This window comes from Papio anubis, chromosome 4, assembly GCF_008728515.1.
Source record: "Papio anubis isolate 15944 chromosome 4, Panubis1.0, whole genome shotgun sequence".
Taxonomy (NCBI): domain Eukaryota; kingdom Metazoa; phylum Chordata; class Mammalia; order Primates; family Cercopithecidae; genus Papio; species Papio anubis.
This window is the reverse complement of record NC_044979.1, coordinates 92,410,196-92,428,421: the sequence shown is the minus strand read 5'-3', so window position 1 is coordinate 92,428,421 and position 18,226 is coordinate 92,410,196. Positions and strand designations below refer to the sequence as shown.

Genomic DNA, 18,226 nt, shown 5'->3' with positions numbered 1-18,226 from the left:
TACTCCATTCAGGCTTTCAACAGTACCACTCCACTGAAGGCAACCTTGTCAAGATTACAAAAGTCTTCCATGTTGCCAAATGCCAAAATGTTGATTTTTCAGTCCTCATCTTACTTGACATGACAGCAGCATTTGGCACAATTGATCATGTCCTTCTGGAAGCAGTTTTTCCAGTTGGCCCCTGGGATAACATCTCTTCGCTCTTCTGTCTCACTAGCTGCTGCTTTTAAGGCTTCTTTGCTAATTCTTCCTTTTCCTGATTGTATTAACTGTGTTTCAGTGCTTTGACATCTGGGGCCTTGTTGACCCTGGAGAGACTGCCCATCCCAGGAATAGTCCATTCCTAGAGATAGTAGGGAACTTACCTGCTAGCTTTGCTGGGAGCCACCTTTCATAGGTAAGCCAGCCATTCCAGAGCTCATAACATACCCACTTTTTTTATTGGGCTTTCACCTTCTGGGCTGCTTTTCACCTGCCCTAATCACCCCAGCTCCAGGTACCAAACAACTAGGGGCAGTCCCTATGCTTTTGGTCTTGCTGAAGTTAATCAAACAGTCCATCCTCAGCCTGTTTACCCTGCCTCACCCTCACCCATTCTGTTCTGGGGAAACCATAATAAAGGTTCTTTCCCACATTTTCCCCCATATCCGCTGCCTCCTGATTGACACTGTGCCTCCCTGTGTGGCCCCTCCTTGTGTGTCATCCCCCCTCCTCTTGGAAACTGTGAGTAAAAAAACTGTCTTTTTGATGCCAGTCATCTCCTGAACTGTTTGCCTCAGACTGGCTGTCCCTAAATAATGAAACCTACATTTTGAAGCAGTGACCTCTAAACACAGTAGAGGTCAGTCTTGGACTTCTCTTATTTTTCTGCTTTCACTTTGGATGTGCCCTCACCCAGTCATGTACTTAATATCATCTCACAGTGGTGGTTCCCAAAATTCAGGTCCCTGTCTCCTCTTACCACCCCGTACAAAATAGCACCTCCACCACCCCCTCACTTCTGCCTCCTTTGTTCTCCTTATCCTGCCTGTCTTTTTCTTTCTACCTGATGTTTATTAGCAACATGAGACATCCCTTGGCCTCTTTAGTTTCTGAAATGGTGATGGATTCACACTCTCTGGCCAGAGAACTTAAGTTCAAGTCTGCTATTCTGGTGTCCGAAGCCTACCTTTTGTACTCCTAACTTAACTTTTCCTAATTAGATCCTCTTGACATTGGAGAGGAGGAAATACTGTGTGGGTAAACAAACATTTTTTTGTTGTCGTCAGTATTTTTCAGAAAATTTTTGTGATGGAACTTGGCATAAGATTTGTATTGGCATTGTAAGTGAACAAAATTTCCACTTATTACTTTAAACTGTTTTTGTAAAAAGTGTTATGAAATCAGCTAGTCCTAGTCTTTGTGATTACTCATTACCTCTTCTCTCAAGGAAACAGTAAGTCCTTCAAAATTTCCATTGTTTATAGACAAGGCTTATTCCAAGTGTGGGAACAGATTGCTTATCTTTATCAGAGTACATTTATATTTAAGAGTAGTACAGGAATTTTGCAAAAATTGGACATCTAGGCCTGATTATATTAGCATTTGAAATTGAACCATCTAATTAAATATTAAACAATACTCAAATCCTCAAAATCAAATGTGAAAAATCTAATTTTATTCAGTTTAGATTAAAGTATAACTATACACTCCGGACCCTTAATGAAACCTTTCACATTCATAATTCCCATTGAGTACTTTTTTCTGTAAGCGTAACTAGTAGCCAGATGCTATGAAAAATTATCTTCTCTTGAGAAGGTTTGTATTCATGATATCAAAGATCTCAAGAAAAATCTAATTCTCATTCTTCTACCATCCCACTTCTTTTTTCATAGGAATTTGCTTTATTAAGCAAAACATACTTGTCCAGAATATAGACATCATGGGTGGGGAAAATGGGGAGATGTTGATCAAAGCATACAAACTTTCATTTATAAATTGAGCAAGTTCTGGAGATCTAATGTACAGCATGAATGGTGATGGGTATGTAATAAATTTGATTATGCTAATCATCACAGTGTATTCACAAATAATCATGTTGCACACCTTGAATATATGTCTTTCTTAATTGCATATTTTTAAGTATGAAAATATTTTGGCTTTATGCTAAGTGAGATGGGAAGTCATTCAAGGATTTTGAATAGAGGGACATGAACTAACTTACATTTTAGCAAGACTACGCTGGCTTCTGGGTCCAGGTGAGAGATATTGTGGCTGGGACCACAGTGGTAGTGATGGAGGTGGTGAGACGTGGTCAGGTGAGAGATATGTCTTGAAGAGCCAATAGGATTTCAGGGTGGATACAAGGCAGAGTATGAGAGAAAGGGGTTCAAGGATGGCTTCCAATTGGAAGGATGGAGTTGCCATCAATTCAGGTGAGGAGGACTATAGGAAGGGCAGGGCTTTTTGTTATTTTCCTTTTGGGTGGGAATGGGCATAATGATAACGCATCCAGTTTGATGGTTAGAGGGATGAGGGTGGAGGACCATAGGTTTTTGTCATCTGTGCATCCTCACAATGACACCCTTAGATATTGCAGATCTCTTGAACTTACAGAGACATCGGCCTAGAGCACCAGGACTCAGCACTCTCCCCTGGAGAATTACCAGGTCTGGCTTGGGGTACTGGTAAGCAGAGACCTTGAAAGGTAACCCAGGGAATTCCTAACGGAGAACATCTGTTGGCATAAACCCTCAGGGAGAGATCTTCCTTCCAGGGGTCACCCCATTTCTCTTCTCTTTCTGTCTTATGTCACTTGTCACTGTCATTACCTGCTGATTCCAGTAAGAGTTTCTTTATTTTCTTTCTCTAATCACTGACAAACTAGACCCACAGCTTCTCTCTCTCTCTCTCATTCACTGAGCAGCATAGCCCCCTTTAGTAATAATGGAAAACATGCAAGTATTATACTTGCTTTTCCTCTGCTGCATCTGTTTCCTTATTTATTTTGATTAGGTAAGTGAGAACTTTGTCTTTCCTGGGTTGCACTGAAAAGTATTTACGTACATTAATACAGAATTAAAACAGAATGTGTTTAAATTTTGTAAAAGATACATTTGCTGGAGAAAAGAGAGTCTGGTATTTTTGGGCAGTTTGGCCTAGAGCTGAGGAGGGGGTTTAAGTTAAAAAGTGACCGTAGTGGTGAAAGAAAGGAGAGTAGCCGAGTGTTGCCTTCTCTCTTCTTTCGCCCTTTTCAGGCTCTTCCACTATTGCCTGTTACTACCAGTCCTGCCCTCATGACCTTCCTTTACACCGGGTGAGGTACAGGTGCCTGCTGGTGCAGTGGGGCATGGGGCATGTTAGCAGGGAAGGAAGAGCATTTCCGAATTCTAGAGCCCTCAGTGGGCAGTGAAGAAAATCCCTGAAGGTTTGGAGTCTGGAGAAGAGCAGGACCAGATCTGGGTTTTAGAAAGGTGGTCCTGGTGTCTGTAGGTATCTGGGTACAAGAAGAGAAGCCAGAGACAAGCTTGTTAGAAGGTGGTTAAAATAATTTGTTCAAGCGAAGTTGAACAAATAATTTGTTCAAGCAAAGTAAAATAATTTGTAAATAATTTGTTCAAGCGAAGCCTAGACTGTCATAGAGGCTTGGCAGGGAAGGAAGGGAAGTGAGAGGATCTGGTGACTTCCCAAAGGCTGGAGTGAGGAGGGAAGGGATGGCTCTAGGGTGAACAGGACCTGTAATTCCAAGGGGAGAGCTGAGGGCAGGAGGTAAGAGAGGAGTTCAGTGTGAGTTAGGTTGAGTTAGCCTGTAAGGTCCCCATGTGGGTGAAAATAAAGTTCCTGGAATTGCCACATAGAGCCACTTTGAAGGCAGATGGAAAAACAAGGCAAGCTCAGGGGAGAGCCAGAAGCTAGAGAAATACTTGGGAGTTCTGGGCTTAAATCTTGGTGATTGAGGTGATAACAATGGGATATGGGCTGTGGGACAGCTCTTGGGAGATCATCACTCTGTCCCTCTTACACATATTTCCTTAAGAAATGTTTTTGCTAAGGCTTCATTTGTTCTGGAAGATCAATGAAAGACAGTTTTACTTCGGAACAGGGACTAAATTATTTGCCACTAAAATAGCAGCAGCTCAACCATTAATTATGAGATAGCCATTATCAGTCTCGTACACAAGAGCTTCTCTTGGAATTTTGAGTTCCTTTTAGCAGCTTGTTGAAAGCAGATTCATGAGAGAATCTGTGCTAGTGCAAAATACCTCATGCCCATTAGCTAATACTTCAGGTATCTGTTGGGGTCTGAAAAACATGAAAAGGCACGACCAGCCTATGCGTCACTACAGACACAGACAAAGCAGCAGAAGCCCTTGTTTGGTTCTCTTGCCTTTAGTGCCTTTGGTTCTTAATTTCCTGTCTGTTGAGTAGCCTCAGCTTAATCATATAAATCTGGTTTGGTGGTTGAGGTTATAAAGCGTTTCTAGTCTCTTCTCAGTATAACTACAGAAGCCTTGTGAATAGAGAATCTTAATAATAAAGCTTATTTGAAATACTCATCATCTAGGTAACCTTTTTGAAAAAACGATCCCAAGTTATAATGCTCCGTTCCCACAGTTTTTATTGAGTGGATTGTTAGCAAGCATCTCACACACTTTGCTGCATGAGTGCTTGTTATTTGACAACATCAGCACTGCTTCATACCTGTATCTTGCAATTTTTGTAAAGGCAGTGGTTTGTAATGCATTGCTGTGATTTGAAGGGTAGGATTTTCTTTCTGGAAAAGGGTTTAATAACATTTACAGAAACAAGAAGGCAATGCCAGAATTGATCCAACTGGCTTTTCCCTTCTTAAGGACCTGCTTCCCAGCTGTCCTGTGAGCTGGGAGAAGCCCTCTTGCCCCATAAGGCTGGCATTCCAGCTGACACACTGTAGTTACTGAGATTGAAATCAGTCACTGGACTGTGATGCTGATATTGCTGCTCTGCAGGGCAGTTACCTCCAGTCCCTACTGTCCACAGCGTATATTGAAAGGGATTGCTTGTGGAAATAGATCTTGAAGACAATTTTATATATTCAGTTGTATTAATCAATTTTTTTCTTTGACCAAACTAGGAAAAAATATAGTATATAAGATTGTTCTTCAGAAGTAGATAATTTTGTCTGTTAGAATATACATTTGGTGAAGCCTTTTTTCATGAATTAAGTTAAAAAGATCATTTTCCCCAAACAAATAAACAAACTGATCTTACATTGTTATACATCGCATTAGTTGTTTAACATATGCATAATATTCTTAGCTTCCTAGTTGGGCAGTAATCTCTTAAAAAGGCAAATACAAAGCTATACAAAACTTCTGCGTTTTTGTATTCCTCATAATTCCCATGGTGGTATTAGGCCTATGATGATAGCATTTTATAGTAAGTTTGTTTTGGCTACAACTCAATTTTAGTGGAAAGTTCACATTTCATATTTTCAAAATCTGGATTTCATTTAGATTTAGAGGGAATTTCAGCACTTAACCACCTTTTATTTGCATCTACCTTCTGTGCAAGCCCATATATGTAAAACTGGCATGTCAGGGTTATTCTGCTGTATCATGGGGTGAGTAATACTCCATCCTCAGGATTCAACTGGTACATTGTAAAGAGGTTCTTGCTAATTGATTTTGTGAGAACATTTGGCCTGCAAGAGGATTATGTTCCTATGGCGTTACTGACACAACCTTTGTTAAAGCATGAGTACTTTCTCTAATATAATAACAATTACATTGTTTGCCCTTTATTCCTCCTAACTTGGTAGATAAATTTGAGCAACCAAAACTGAAAAGTAATTTGTTCTTTTTTTTCCCAAAGGTCTCATCAGAAAATTGAAGACTCTGAAGAAAGCAGTGATGAAATTCTTGCGCGTCTAACATCTGCGGTAAGACCTCGCAATTTTCCTGCCTAGGGGTGCAGAAATAACGAAGCTGGGGTCCTAGAAGGAAAGTTGTTTGGCTGATGGTGTAGAGAGAGATTTTCCCTGTGGCTGCTCATCATTGTGGGAGGTATGAGGCAAGGCAGAGGGAGACAGTGGCTTTGACTTTCTATATGTGGGTGGAGCCTCCCTTCACGAGATCATAGATATTTCTGGTGGAAACTTCCTGCAACCTTTGTGGAGGTGGAGGTGTAGCATCTGATATTTTAAATACAGTATGAGTTAACCTAGGAAAGTTGTGACCTGCTGCACAAAGGAGAAAAGACTCTTTCATTAGGGAAAAAAAAGAATTACTTCAGCCAAAAAAGGCCAGGTCGCTAGTTTTTAATGTACCATATTGCAACATTTCCATTGTGTTTTTTAAAGCTATTGATTAGACTTTGTTATAGCCTTGTTGTTTGAAGGAAAGTTCATGGCTTTCTTCATAGGAAAAGCTGACTGTGGTCACTAATCCTTGAGTTTCAGTTTTTGACAGGCGCTAGCAATCCTATGTCACCAAACCTGTACCTATTGACTTGGCTATTTGGAAACTTTTCTAGCCTTCGCAAAAAATTATTTAGTTCTGCTTTAACTCCATTATTAAAATGGTAATTGCTGAAAATCATGGTTGATCGGGTTATGTGTATGGATGAAACTGGTCTGTACAGAGTTTTATACACTAGGTCTTGTCAACTGGGCACAGCTTGAAGATTGAAAGTCTCTTTCCTACTCTTGTGGAATGCAGCTTAGAAAAGTAATTTTTTATTAAATATGTGTGTTCATTTGTTCTCACACTGCTTTAAAGAGCTACCTGAGACTGGGTAATTTATAAAGGAAAAAGGTTTAATTGACTTACAGTTCCACATGGCTGGGGAGGCCTCAGGAAACTTACAATCATGGTGCAAGGGGAACCAGGTACATCTTGCATGGCAGCAGGACAGAGAGAGAGTGAGAGTGTGTAGGAGGAAGTGTCATACACTTATAAAACCATCAGATCTTGTGAGAACTCACTCACTATCATGAGAACAGCATGGGAAACTGCCCCCATAATCCAATCACTTCCCCCCAGGTCTCTCCCTAAACACCTGGGGATTACAATCCAAGATGAGATCTGGTTGGGGACTCAAAGCCTAACTATATCAGTATGATAATCAATGGTGTAAAAAACATGAAATGGAATCTTGACAGCATATTATGAAAACATATTTAGACCTTTTCAGTTTATTGACCAAAAAGGAGTGCCTATGGTGTGCAGAATTATAATTAGCCATCTGTTTAAAAAGCATTCACTATGGCCCAGAAACTGTGTTAAACATTGTGTGTTTGTGTGTACACACACATACATACACATTCTGCTAAGCTGTACTATACAACAGCACTATGAAGTAGGTCGTATTACGTCTATTTTATAGATATGAAAGCTTACAGAGTTTGAGTAGCTTGCCTAAGTTCACTCAGCAAGAAAGAACAAAACAAGAGGCAGAACTCAGAATTTTTATCTCCAATATTCTCCTAACTACTATGCCTCATTTAAATATATATAATAAATAATGTAATACAGTTATTGGGATAGTTTCAGAAGTGATAAAGACATGTATGATTTGGTTCCAATAGCCATACCAAGAAGATAAGACAGATATATTCAGAAAGCTGATATATAAAGTAATTGGAAATTGTGCACAAAGAAAGGTGGTGAATAAGTAAAATCGTAAATTCAAGGACCATAACAAAAAGCTTCACTGCAGACACTGGACTTGAACCACCACTGAAAGCAGTCAGGATTTGGAGATGATAATTAGGAGGATGTGTATTCTAGCTGTGGAATTTATTGTGGGCAAGCATAGGAATGAGAAAGTACAATGCAAAAATGTAAGTAAACCCACCGAGTTAGAGAAGAAGGTCCTGGTTAAGAAAAATGAAATATTTTTTTGAACAAACAGATTAATGCAATGAAATAGATGTTCAAGAATGAAGATAAATTGAAGATAGGGTGATTGGTTAGAGGCTGATGAAAACCTAGTTTATGGTGGTTTTTCTGGGAACCAAAAGAAAGATGACTTCAAAAAGGAACACAATTAAATTGAATTTTTAAAAATCAGTATGAGTGGGTAAAGGTGGAAGACTGAGATAACTGAAGTTCTGAACTTGCATGACTGGAGACATGATGACATTCTTAGGAAGATGAGCAAATTATGCAGTAAGGAAGGTGATTTGGGGGGATATGTTGCATTTGAGGAGATAGGAACATGAAAATATGCAGGAAACACCTGGAGACAAGAGTCTGAAGCTCAGGGAGCTTCTGGGAGCCAGTCACAGAGAAGTTGCAGATTGAAGACTCAAGTAGAAGATAGAGTCTGTGGAACAGCCATAGCAGAGGGCAGTAGGGAGATGAGAGGACAGTGAAAGGAAATGGAAATAACTGAGTGGTTTATACCATGAAGGTCACATTCAAAAGAACCTCTGAAAAGGAAGGGATGGACAGCAAAGTGTTCACTAGGGATTTAGTTGACATAATCTTACTGGAAAAATCCCCAGGCTGAAAGACTGAATAAAATGAGGGAAGATGCTGGAGTGGTATTTAGAAATGAAAATAAACGGCAGAGAGGAAAATTTCATCTCTTCAATTGATGGGCAATTGGCCTGCAATATTGAAAATATCCGGTACTGAGATTAAGGACCTTGATTCTTATTCCTTTCAACAGTGTGACCAAGGTGAGTGGTTGGACTAGACAGCTGATAAGTTCCTTCAAGTTCTAAAATTCCGTTGTTCATTCTAGAAGCATTTGTTAGTGGGCAGCGGGGGTGAGTCCACCTCTTCATAACATAGTTGTTCCTGTTGACAATGGCATATAAACTTTGTTACCTAGATGATATTGTGTGCAGAAAGATATTTACATACATCACTTAAGGAACAGTTCTCATCTACTCTGACCACTAATCATGATAAAGGAAAGCAGAAGTGACATCTATAATGTAAAGTTGCCAATGTACTCTTTGAGAGTCTGTGTTTTGGGGGTATTGGAATGGGACAGTGATTTCTAGCAGTACAGTCAACTGCACCCTCTTGTATATTCACCATTTTTATTCAAATGTGGGATTGTTGCATGTGACTATCTTAGAAAATTTCTCATTTCTTTAATCCCAATAGTTTATTTCCTGGTCCCCTCTTAGGTTCATCCGGAGGAAAAGTCCTGTCATCTAAAAATATTTTACCTGAAATTTTACTCTGGAAGAGGATACACATGAGTTTTCATATTGAAGGAACATGAAAAGACAGTACATGTGTAGAAATAAGAATGTCTTTATAATTCAGTCAAATGTAGGGTTGTTAAATGTACATAAGCATGAGTGATTAAAACGTTCCAGCCATGTTTCTAGTGGTCTTCAGGAAAGAGCCATCCTTCCAAGTGTCAGACATACAAAAACCTAAACAATGAAACTCTGTAAGAAGTTTTCAGCTTAAGGAAAAAGGACATGGCTATAATAGACCCTTTCCATTACATAAAGTCTACAAAAACACTCTAGGAATTATCTGGAAGCAGTGTGACTTTCTGCATTCTAACTTACCACCTTAGCCTCCTTTCTAATATCCTTTGGTGCTACACATTTTGTTAACTTGAAAACCTCTTTTCATCGACTGCGAGTCTCTGTTGGTCTGATAAAGCTGGCAGGCCAAAAAGGACCTTTGAATGACACAGCTCATCAGTTTCCACCCCTGAAGTTCTGAGCATTGTTTTATTTTTAAACATGAATTCTTCCAGTGTTTGTGACAAATAGAGTATTCAGAATTGATCAGACAAGTTTAAAATATTCATATTACAATCCAGGGGTCTGCTTACTCAAACCTAAAGTAGATGTGGGGAAATTTTTTTGGTGAATTATGTATTACTTTCAAAGCCACAGTTCTTGAGGATGTAAATTTAGGAAATCAGCTAAACTTTGAAGCATTGAAAAGAGCTGAGAAGTACTTGGGAAGTATCCAAAGACAGGAAATAGAAACATGAACATTCCTAAATAGGAGATAAAAACATATTCTAGACTTCCATCTCATGTATACTTAAAATCAACAACCAGAACAAAACATATTAGGTTGTTTCTGTTTTTTAAGGCTAAGTTTTTATGTTGGAAATTATAGAAATAGAAAAGACAAACATCTCATCTGGGTTTGAATGAAATTTGTGATTTTCGTTCGTAGTCTAATTGTCAAACACCTGAGGTGATGTGAGTTAGGCTAAGTTGTGCCTTGTTTATATTAAATGCCTATTTGATTAGATGGTACTGTGGGAGGCCCTTATAAAGGGACAGGGAGCATGTGATGTGTCCTCTGTGCTACTAGATTCAATGAAGTCAGCCATCACATGGATGGTGAAAGAGAAGACAGTCTGAGTGTCTGGAATAAAACATTAACCTGGTGGTTGGGGGGAGGAATTTATGGCTATATCTTAAGAGAGAAATTAAAATTACAAATTGGGTATTCAGAATTTAGGAAGAGAGATCCATGGGGTTGAGAAAAAAACTTGATACTCTTGGATCATGTAACTGCCACTCTTACACCCTTGTGTTCCATGTCAGAACTCACCCAGTTTATAACTTTTATCCATTTAGATGTTTCTGTTTGTATGGTTCTTCTCTAAATTTGGCTCGTTTTCTTTGGTTCATCCAACTTTATTGTGGGATCTCTGCCTTGGATGCATTTAATGGTGTTTTCTAAATTCCTTTTCATAAGGGCTTCAGGCATAAGTCATCCATCCTCTGAGAAATACCACTGGACTAGAATCTTACTTGCCAGTCAAGTCCTGTCTCATCTTTCACCTGAAACTTCAGTCATTTTCTTTGAAGGGTGTATCTTTCACAATATCTATAGCCTTTCTTCGTCCAGAGAGGTTATAAAATGGCAAGGATTCCTTTAGTTTGTCCTTCTTGGTGCCTACAGTTTGGATTTGATATATTGGAGAAATTCCTCTTTGAACAAGAATTGTTATTTTGGACAGGAATTTGTTATTCAGTATCTGAATAACATTGACAACTTCTTTGATTGGAAACTTTTAAATTGATACTGGTTCAGTAATAGCATGAGGTTTGGGTTTTGATGAATCTTTAAAAAGAGAAGTTTAGAGCTTTAAGAGATTGTGTGCCAAGTTAGCAAGGTCTGGGAGTAATCTTAGTTGAATGAAAGTTGGGGGGATTTGTCACATTGAATACAGATGGTCCTGACGATGATGGTTTGATGTAACGATTTTTCAACTTTGTGATGGTACAAAAATGAGACGCATTTGGTAGAAACTGTACTTTGAATTTTGAACTTTGATTTTTTCCTAGGCCAGCGATATATGGTAGGATACCCTCTCGAGATGCTGGGCAGCAGCCATGAGCCATGGCTCCCAGTCAGCCACATGGTCACCAGGATAAACAACTGGTACTCCACGGTGCTCTGTGTTACCAAATGAGTTAGCCCAGCTGTAGGCTGATGTGAGCGTTCTGAGCATGTTTAAGGCAGGCTAGCCTAAACTAAGATGTTTGGTAGCTTAGGTAGCTTATTAAACAAATTTTTGACTTACAATTGTTTTAATTTATGATGGGTTTATTGGGATGTAACCCCATCATAAGTCAAGGATCATCTGTATGTGATAAGCACAATTGAGTGATGAATTTCCATCATATTTAGAAATATGCTTTTCTAAAAATGCAAAACAAATGGGTTTCTACTCACCCTTTTTCCTGGCTATCTGCCTTTTTCTTCCTGGAGAATGCAGAAATGGAGTGTAGGTAATCCCTTCCCTTAGACTATCGCAGCCTGATCAGATATGTCTGTTCCAAGAATAAGTTATACCCCCAGTGAATGACAAGCCTTCTTTCTGGCTGCCACAGGATCATGAACATCTTGTTACCTATATTTCTTATTTGTAGGGAACATAAAATTCCTACTTGGAATCCTTAGGCTGGCTCCAGTTCTTCCAGTGGCTTAAGAGCTACTGTATGATTTGGGGAAGGGCCAGGCAGATTGAGTTTTGAGGGAAAGTGTCAAGTGAGACCAGAGAAGATGGATCTAGTTCCAAGGAGCATTAAGGAAGCACCAGTAGAATTGCAGTATGTTCTGGTAGCAACTTTTTTCTGTGGTTTATAAGGAGCCATAGGACTTGATACTACCTTCTCTCCTTGTGTTTCAATCTGTCGTCATCCAATGGGCCTTGGGCAATGGACTGTCAGTCTCTAGGACCACGTGGAATGTTGGTTAAAGCTCCTTCTGTTTTCTTCAGTAGGATCTCAGAGTAACAGTCCACAAACCTATACCTGTCAATACCTGAATAGATTGCTGAATAGTATATTTCTATTGCTTGTCAATAAAAAATTCTTATATGTTCTGTCTATTATGTATCTTCATCCTGGTAATAGATCCCCTAATACCATAATATACAGGTTTGCGTGCGCGCGCGCACACACACACACACACAACTTTTTAAAATTAATTACTAAGCCATCATCTCTAATTCCAAAGAAACTATCAAAATCTACCCAGATAGTGTGGTAGCTTAATTTTTAACTCTAGCCCTGAGAGTTTGGTTTTGGTAAGCAGCATGATACATACTGGATTGCCTATTGAAATGAAGCAATGCAGGGCAGGGGGAAATTTATCTTTATGTGTTCAGAAAGGTGTAAGTGTGCAGAACTCATTCAAGGGTAAAATGTTTCAATGAATCTCTTGGGAATAGGGAAAGAGGGATGTGTGTGTTTGCATACATGTATATTATGATATTTGAGTATTTCTGAGATGAAAATCACTTTGATATGCAATATTCATGGAAAGTATAGACTTTTTATTGACAAGAAATAGAAATATACCATTCGACTGTCAGTGCGGATATTGACAGTCGTGGGTTTGTGAAGTGTTAATGTGAAATCCTCTCTGAAAGAAGCTGACAGAGCTTTAAAAGGATGATCCATGAATGTTTCATATTTGGCTGCTTCTTTGTGCATTTATTTAAAATATAACTTCTTATAGCTGCTTTAGATGAAATGTAAGTTTTGCATACTTCAGTCAGTGTTATAGCTTTGTATAGTATGCCCATATATGGAGGAGAACCAGGAGTCATATAAAACAGTGAAGATTACTTGAATTTTTTGGTGGTGATGGAATAAGACAAATTTTAAATTAGTTTCTGTTATTTTATATTGCTGTAAAAATTATAATATAATGACATTTTATGTGGATACTGGGTGGAAATAGTGTGAATTCATTTCCTATGTTTGTAAATGTCAAATGAGAAGTCTGACAGTGAGATAACAGTACTGTGGATTATGCTTTGCAGCTTCCTTTTTATTTAGTTGACATTTGTATTGTTTAACTTGAATATAGAGACTTTATCATTTTTTAAAAATGCAGATTAGAAAAGTGCCTATAATGAAACGACCCAGAAATAAATTATTATTACTTGCTAGGTTGTTTTTCGTGTGTGTGTGTGTGTGTGTGTGTATCTTTTTTTTTTTTTAACACAATAATTTTTTTTTTTTTTGGCAGAAAAACCCTAAATACCTTATTTGATGTTCTATACTTTTTATTTAATATGTTCTGGGAGCTAAAAGCACTGGCCACAACATATTTAGTGATTCTATAGTATCCCATTACACAGATTTAAAATCATTTTCTTCTATTTTGAACATTGTGATTTTATTTTCACTCTTTTGCTATTATGAACAGCTCAGAGATGAACTTCTTTATGGGGAAACCTTTGAAGAGACTTGTTTGCAGTTGTTAATGCATTAGCCTGCATTACTGCATTAGATCAAGTGAGAAACGGGTAAGGGGCTAAGAATGGGCCAATATTTGTTGAGTTCTTACCTTGCACAGGCATTCTGATACTGTTTGTCATACATTGTCACATTTCAGTCTGACATGACAGGGTGTATTACCATTGCATTGGAGAGATGAAGCATTTGAGACAGGCATTATTAATTAAATATTGAATTAAGAGTCCATATTAATTAAAAATAATATCTATATGGGTTGAAAACACAGTTTTCCACGTTATGATCACTTAAAACATTTTATATTTACTGAATAGATTTCAACAGGTCGGGTTTGGAATGTGATTGTGGAATTCTCTCCTAATTTGAAGGATTTTATGAAATGGTGCCCTTGGAATTATATTAAATAGCATTTTAATTTTTAACCTATTAGAAATTATAAAATACTGGTAGACATGGCTAAATGATTTAGCAGTTTAGAAGTTTATTCAGACTGGTTATCAGGTTTTGTGATTCCATTTTATGAATTCAGAGGAAAAAAAATACAGCTTGGTCCATGTCTGCAAGGAGCTTACCATGTAGACATGAATAGCTATAAAGGTTCTCTGTTGTGAATACAAAGTACTGTGGAGGTCAAAGTAAAACGTCGTTTTGCTCAGTTAGGGTTTTAAAATAGGTCCCCTGGAGACGGGGGAATGGCTTGAATGATATGTTGAATATAAAGGATAGTATGAATGAATAGAAAATATTAATATCAATCTAATTAGAAAGAATAGCATGAGTGAAGAAGCCAGGATGGGGTATGTTTGAGAAATGGCCATCATTTCTGTTCAGCAGAAGTCTGTGATGCACAGAAGGCAGTAATAAAGAATCCGTGTATCCGGTGGGCAAAGTGAAGTGTCTAAGGTCTAGAATTGCAGAGGGAGAGGTTAAGATTTTATGTGGTAGACACAAATAGCCAGTGAGGCTCCTGAGAGGATTGGAATGTGCTATAAGAAGCTTTGTGTAGTAACATCTTTGTCGGATGCATTAGAATAGCAAGAGAGAATAAATAAGGTTCGTTAGTTAACCCAGGAAACCCTGTTGGCTATCTTGGTTTCATTGAATTCATCTCAGTTCAGCTGAACAGATATCCACTTTGTATCTTCTCACCACAGGTTCTGCAGAGTACCTCAGTAATTAAAATGAGGAATTATTATAGTTCATTGGAATTCTTCAGTTTGAGAACATCGTGGTTGGTTTATTTGGAACAAGGATAGAAGGGAAGACAACTTTAGATATTATCTTCTTCACCAGGTGCAGTGTGGATCACGCTTGTAATCCCAGTACTTTGGGTGGCTGAGGCGGGCAGATTACTTGAGCCCAGGAATTTGAGAGCAGCCTTGGCAACAAAGTGAGAACCTGTCTCTATGAAATACAGAAATTAGCCCGGTGAGGTGGCATGCACCTGTGGTCCCAGCTACTCAGGAGGCTGAGGTGGGAGGATGGCTTGAGCTGGGAAAGCAGAGGTAGCAGTGAGCTGAACTCGTACCACTGCTCTCTAACCTGGGTGACAGAGCCAGACCATATCTCAAAAGAAAAAGAAATCATCTCCAATTCCCTTCTATTACGGATAAGAATAGGAAGACCCGTGGCAATTAAAAGAATTGCTCAGAGACCCCAGAACCCTATTTGTGTTTAGAAAGCAAGAGAGAAGAAAGGGTGTATCAGGTAAAAATGTAGACTATAATTTTATTCATGGTTTTCACATTTGCTGTCCCTCCCAATCCTAAGCCAAAAGAGGAAGTTATAGAACCACTCTTAAAGTCAGAAATATATGTTCAGGCAATATTCTTTTTTTCTTCTTCACTAAATTTTGAATTTCACACTGCCTAAGATTACCCCAGCATTGGAGATGAGCAGGCACTGCTTCCTCACCTAGATTGTTTAAATGAAATTTAGTTAGGCTGACATTCTAGTTGTGAGAGATTAAACCCATACTGCAGCATCAGCTCAGGATGTAAGAGAAACATTCTCAGACATAAAACAAGGAACAGGGGATAAAGTTAAGAGGGAAAAAACAACTAAATGGCTTTTGTACTTGTATGTTTCTACTCTCATTATAAAACCAACTATATACATATAAATGGTTCATTAAATGAACTAGTCTCAATAAGATAAAAGCAGGAAAAAATTTACCCTTTTTTACCAGTTTCCTCAAACAGGTTCTGACTGTTTCATTCCGATTCCTGGGTGAATCTTTGTGCAGATCCATAGCTTTTTTCACCTTTCTCAGAGCAGTCTCTATTTCTTCAGATATTTAAAAGTCCATTTGAGTCCAGTATCAGAACTTCAATCTCCCATCCACTTCAAAGCGTCTCCTTTCCCCCAACCTGAGGCTGGGAAAAGGGCCAGGGTTGGTTTAGTTTTGTTGACATTTCCCATCATATTTTTCTGTTTTTTCCTCTTCCCTGCCTCCTCCTCTGCTTCACTATGTGGCTGCTGACTCAGCCAGGGTTTGAGAGGCTAGGGGGAAGAGAAGCCATATCAAGAAAGGTCTTTCTTGACTACCACAGTTACAGTCTGGCCTCAGGGTTCTCTGTGTGAGAGTTGTAGAAATCTCTTTTGTTCTGTATGGGGCCATTGTGTGGATTGGTGGATATTCTTGTGTGTAAGGAGCTCTGGATTATAATTCCATGGCCCTGGCAATTCCTCTTCTTCTGAAACTTTAGAACTGTCCCTCCAGCCTCTGGCTTCCTTCTCACAGTTTTCTTCTGTTGGGGTCACCCCATCTTTTCGGGAGACCTGTTTCCAAAATGACCTATATCCAACTCTCTACTGGCACATAGGAAGCACGAGGGCATTATTGTCCTGTCAAGCCCTGGAAATGGAGGCCATCCCAACACAGCATAGCTTTTCTCTCTTCCTCTGCCTCCATATGCCCATTTGCCAGGCCTCTTGTAATTTTACAGATGAGAGCAGTCCCTAAACTTTGGGAACAAATGCCATTGAATTCAAGTGATTGAGACCCCTGTCATTTGACTTGAAGTCTGTATGTATGTATAATATTTATCCTTGTAGCACTCCAGCAACTCCCTTTAAATAAATGGTCTTTGTTGATCCCTCCTGAATAATCTTCAAGTCTCCCTAATAATTCCTTGAAGTGGGTGAAGGGATAAGGGTTGCCAACATGATTTTATAGAATTTTGCTGCTTCAGGGCTAATGGAATCTGTGGAGGTGCACCTAGCTCTATCTTTAGAAGGTCTGAGCACTTTTCACCAATTGTTCTTGACTTTGGGTTTCAGTGAAAATGCTAAGACCACAGGACAAATCTCATTTAATATCCTCTTACCTGTAATACTAATATGAAACTATGCATAAGAATATATTGTATCTTAGCAGATAACAGAGCAAGTTTTCAAACTTAATAGATCCTATGCCAATCATGAAAAATTTAAGCACCATTTTAATTTAATTTGAATTTGGATTAGAAGAAATATCAAGGAATAAAGTTCAACTTTTTAAAAAGCATCTACAGGTAGGAAAGTTCTTTAAGTAGATTAAGACTTAATCTACTTAAAGAAACTGTAGATTAAGTCTTAATCTACTTAAAGAAACTGTGTATTGAGAGTCAGGACAAACACACGTGGGGTTCTGAGAATTGAATGAGCAAAAGACAGATTTAAAAATAGATATTAAAACCTTCCAAAAAACTATTACTAGGCTCTTCTAGTTGTATAGCAAAAATTTGCTCTTTAAAACAAAAGAACCTATGGATTCAGTGGAATATTAGTAGCAGGTTTCAGTGGTTTGTAAAGAGGTTTGAATAGGCTATGTAGCTGGGTAAGGAATTATAAACACATATAAGAGATCTGTGTGCATATATGAATTTAATTTATTCTAGATTATTTTCATAAAAATTACGGAACTTCTTCAAGAGCTTATCTATGCAGGTTACTACAGGTCAGATACAAAAGGCACTATGCATATAAATTAAGTCAGTGAATACATGGAAAATATTTGGAACGGTGCCCAGGTACATAGTAAGTTCTATGGAAGTGTGTGTTTTGTTGTTTTATTATTTTATATTCTGTGCTCTGTGTAGAGGATTAAGGCATCTAGTATAGAACTGAAGTAGGTGACCTTTTTATTACTTCTGGCCTACAATTCTGTGATACCAATACTTTTCTTAAAACCAACATTATTGGCATGAACCATCTATTAACAATAGATAAAATAATATGGTTAATATATCAATTTTTATATCCCATAACTAATAATTAGCACCATGTTACATGCAGTGAGTGAATTTAGGATTAGCTCTTTAGACACTGGGACTGGGGGTGATTTTTCCTCATCTACTTTTATTCATTTTCTGAATTTCAAAAATAAACCTACATTACTATAAATTAACAAAAACCACAAAAAAGTGATTTTGTTTAAAAATTAACATAAGTATAAATTAAACATTTTCCAGATTATGCACATTGTGTGATGTTGATGTGATGTAAAAAATCAGAAAAGTTATGAACGTCTTGATAATTAAGGTTAGCTCCATGCAGAAACTGGAA

General features: G+C 38.2%; 1 protein-coding gene across 1 annotated transcript in view; it reads left to right on the top strand.

Moving 5' to 3' along the window:
- Positions 1–18,226, top strand: part of RAPGEF5 (Rap guanine nucleotide exchange factor 5) — a 240,670-nt gene that overhangs the window by 60,327 nt on the left and 162,117 nt on the right. The window contains exon 6 of the mRNA XM_021935958.2: positions 5,833–5,899. Within this exon, the coding sequence (XP_021791650.2) occupies positions 5,833–5,899 (67 nt within the window). The remainder of the gene's footprint in view (positions 1–5,832; positions 5,900–18,226) is intronic.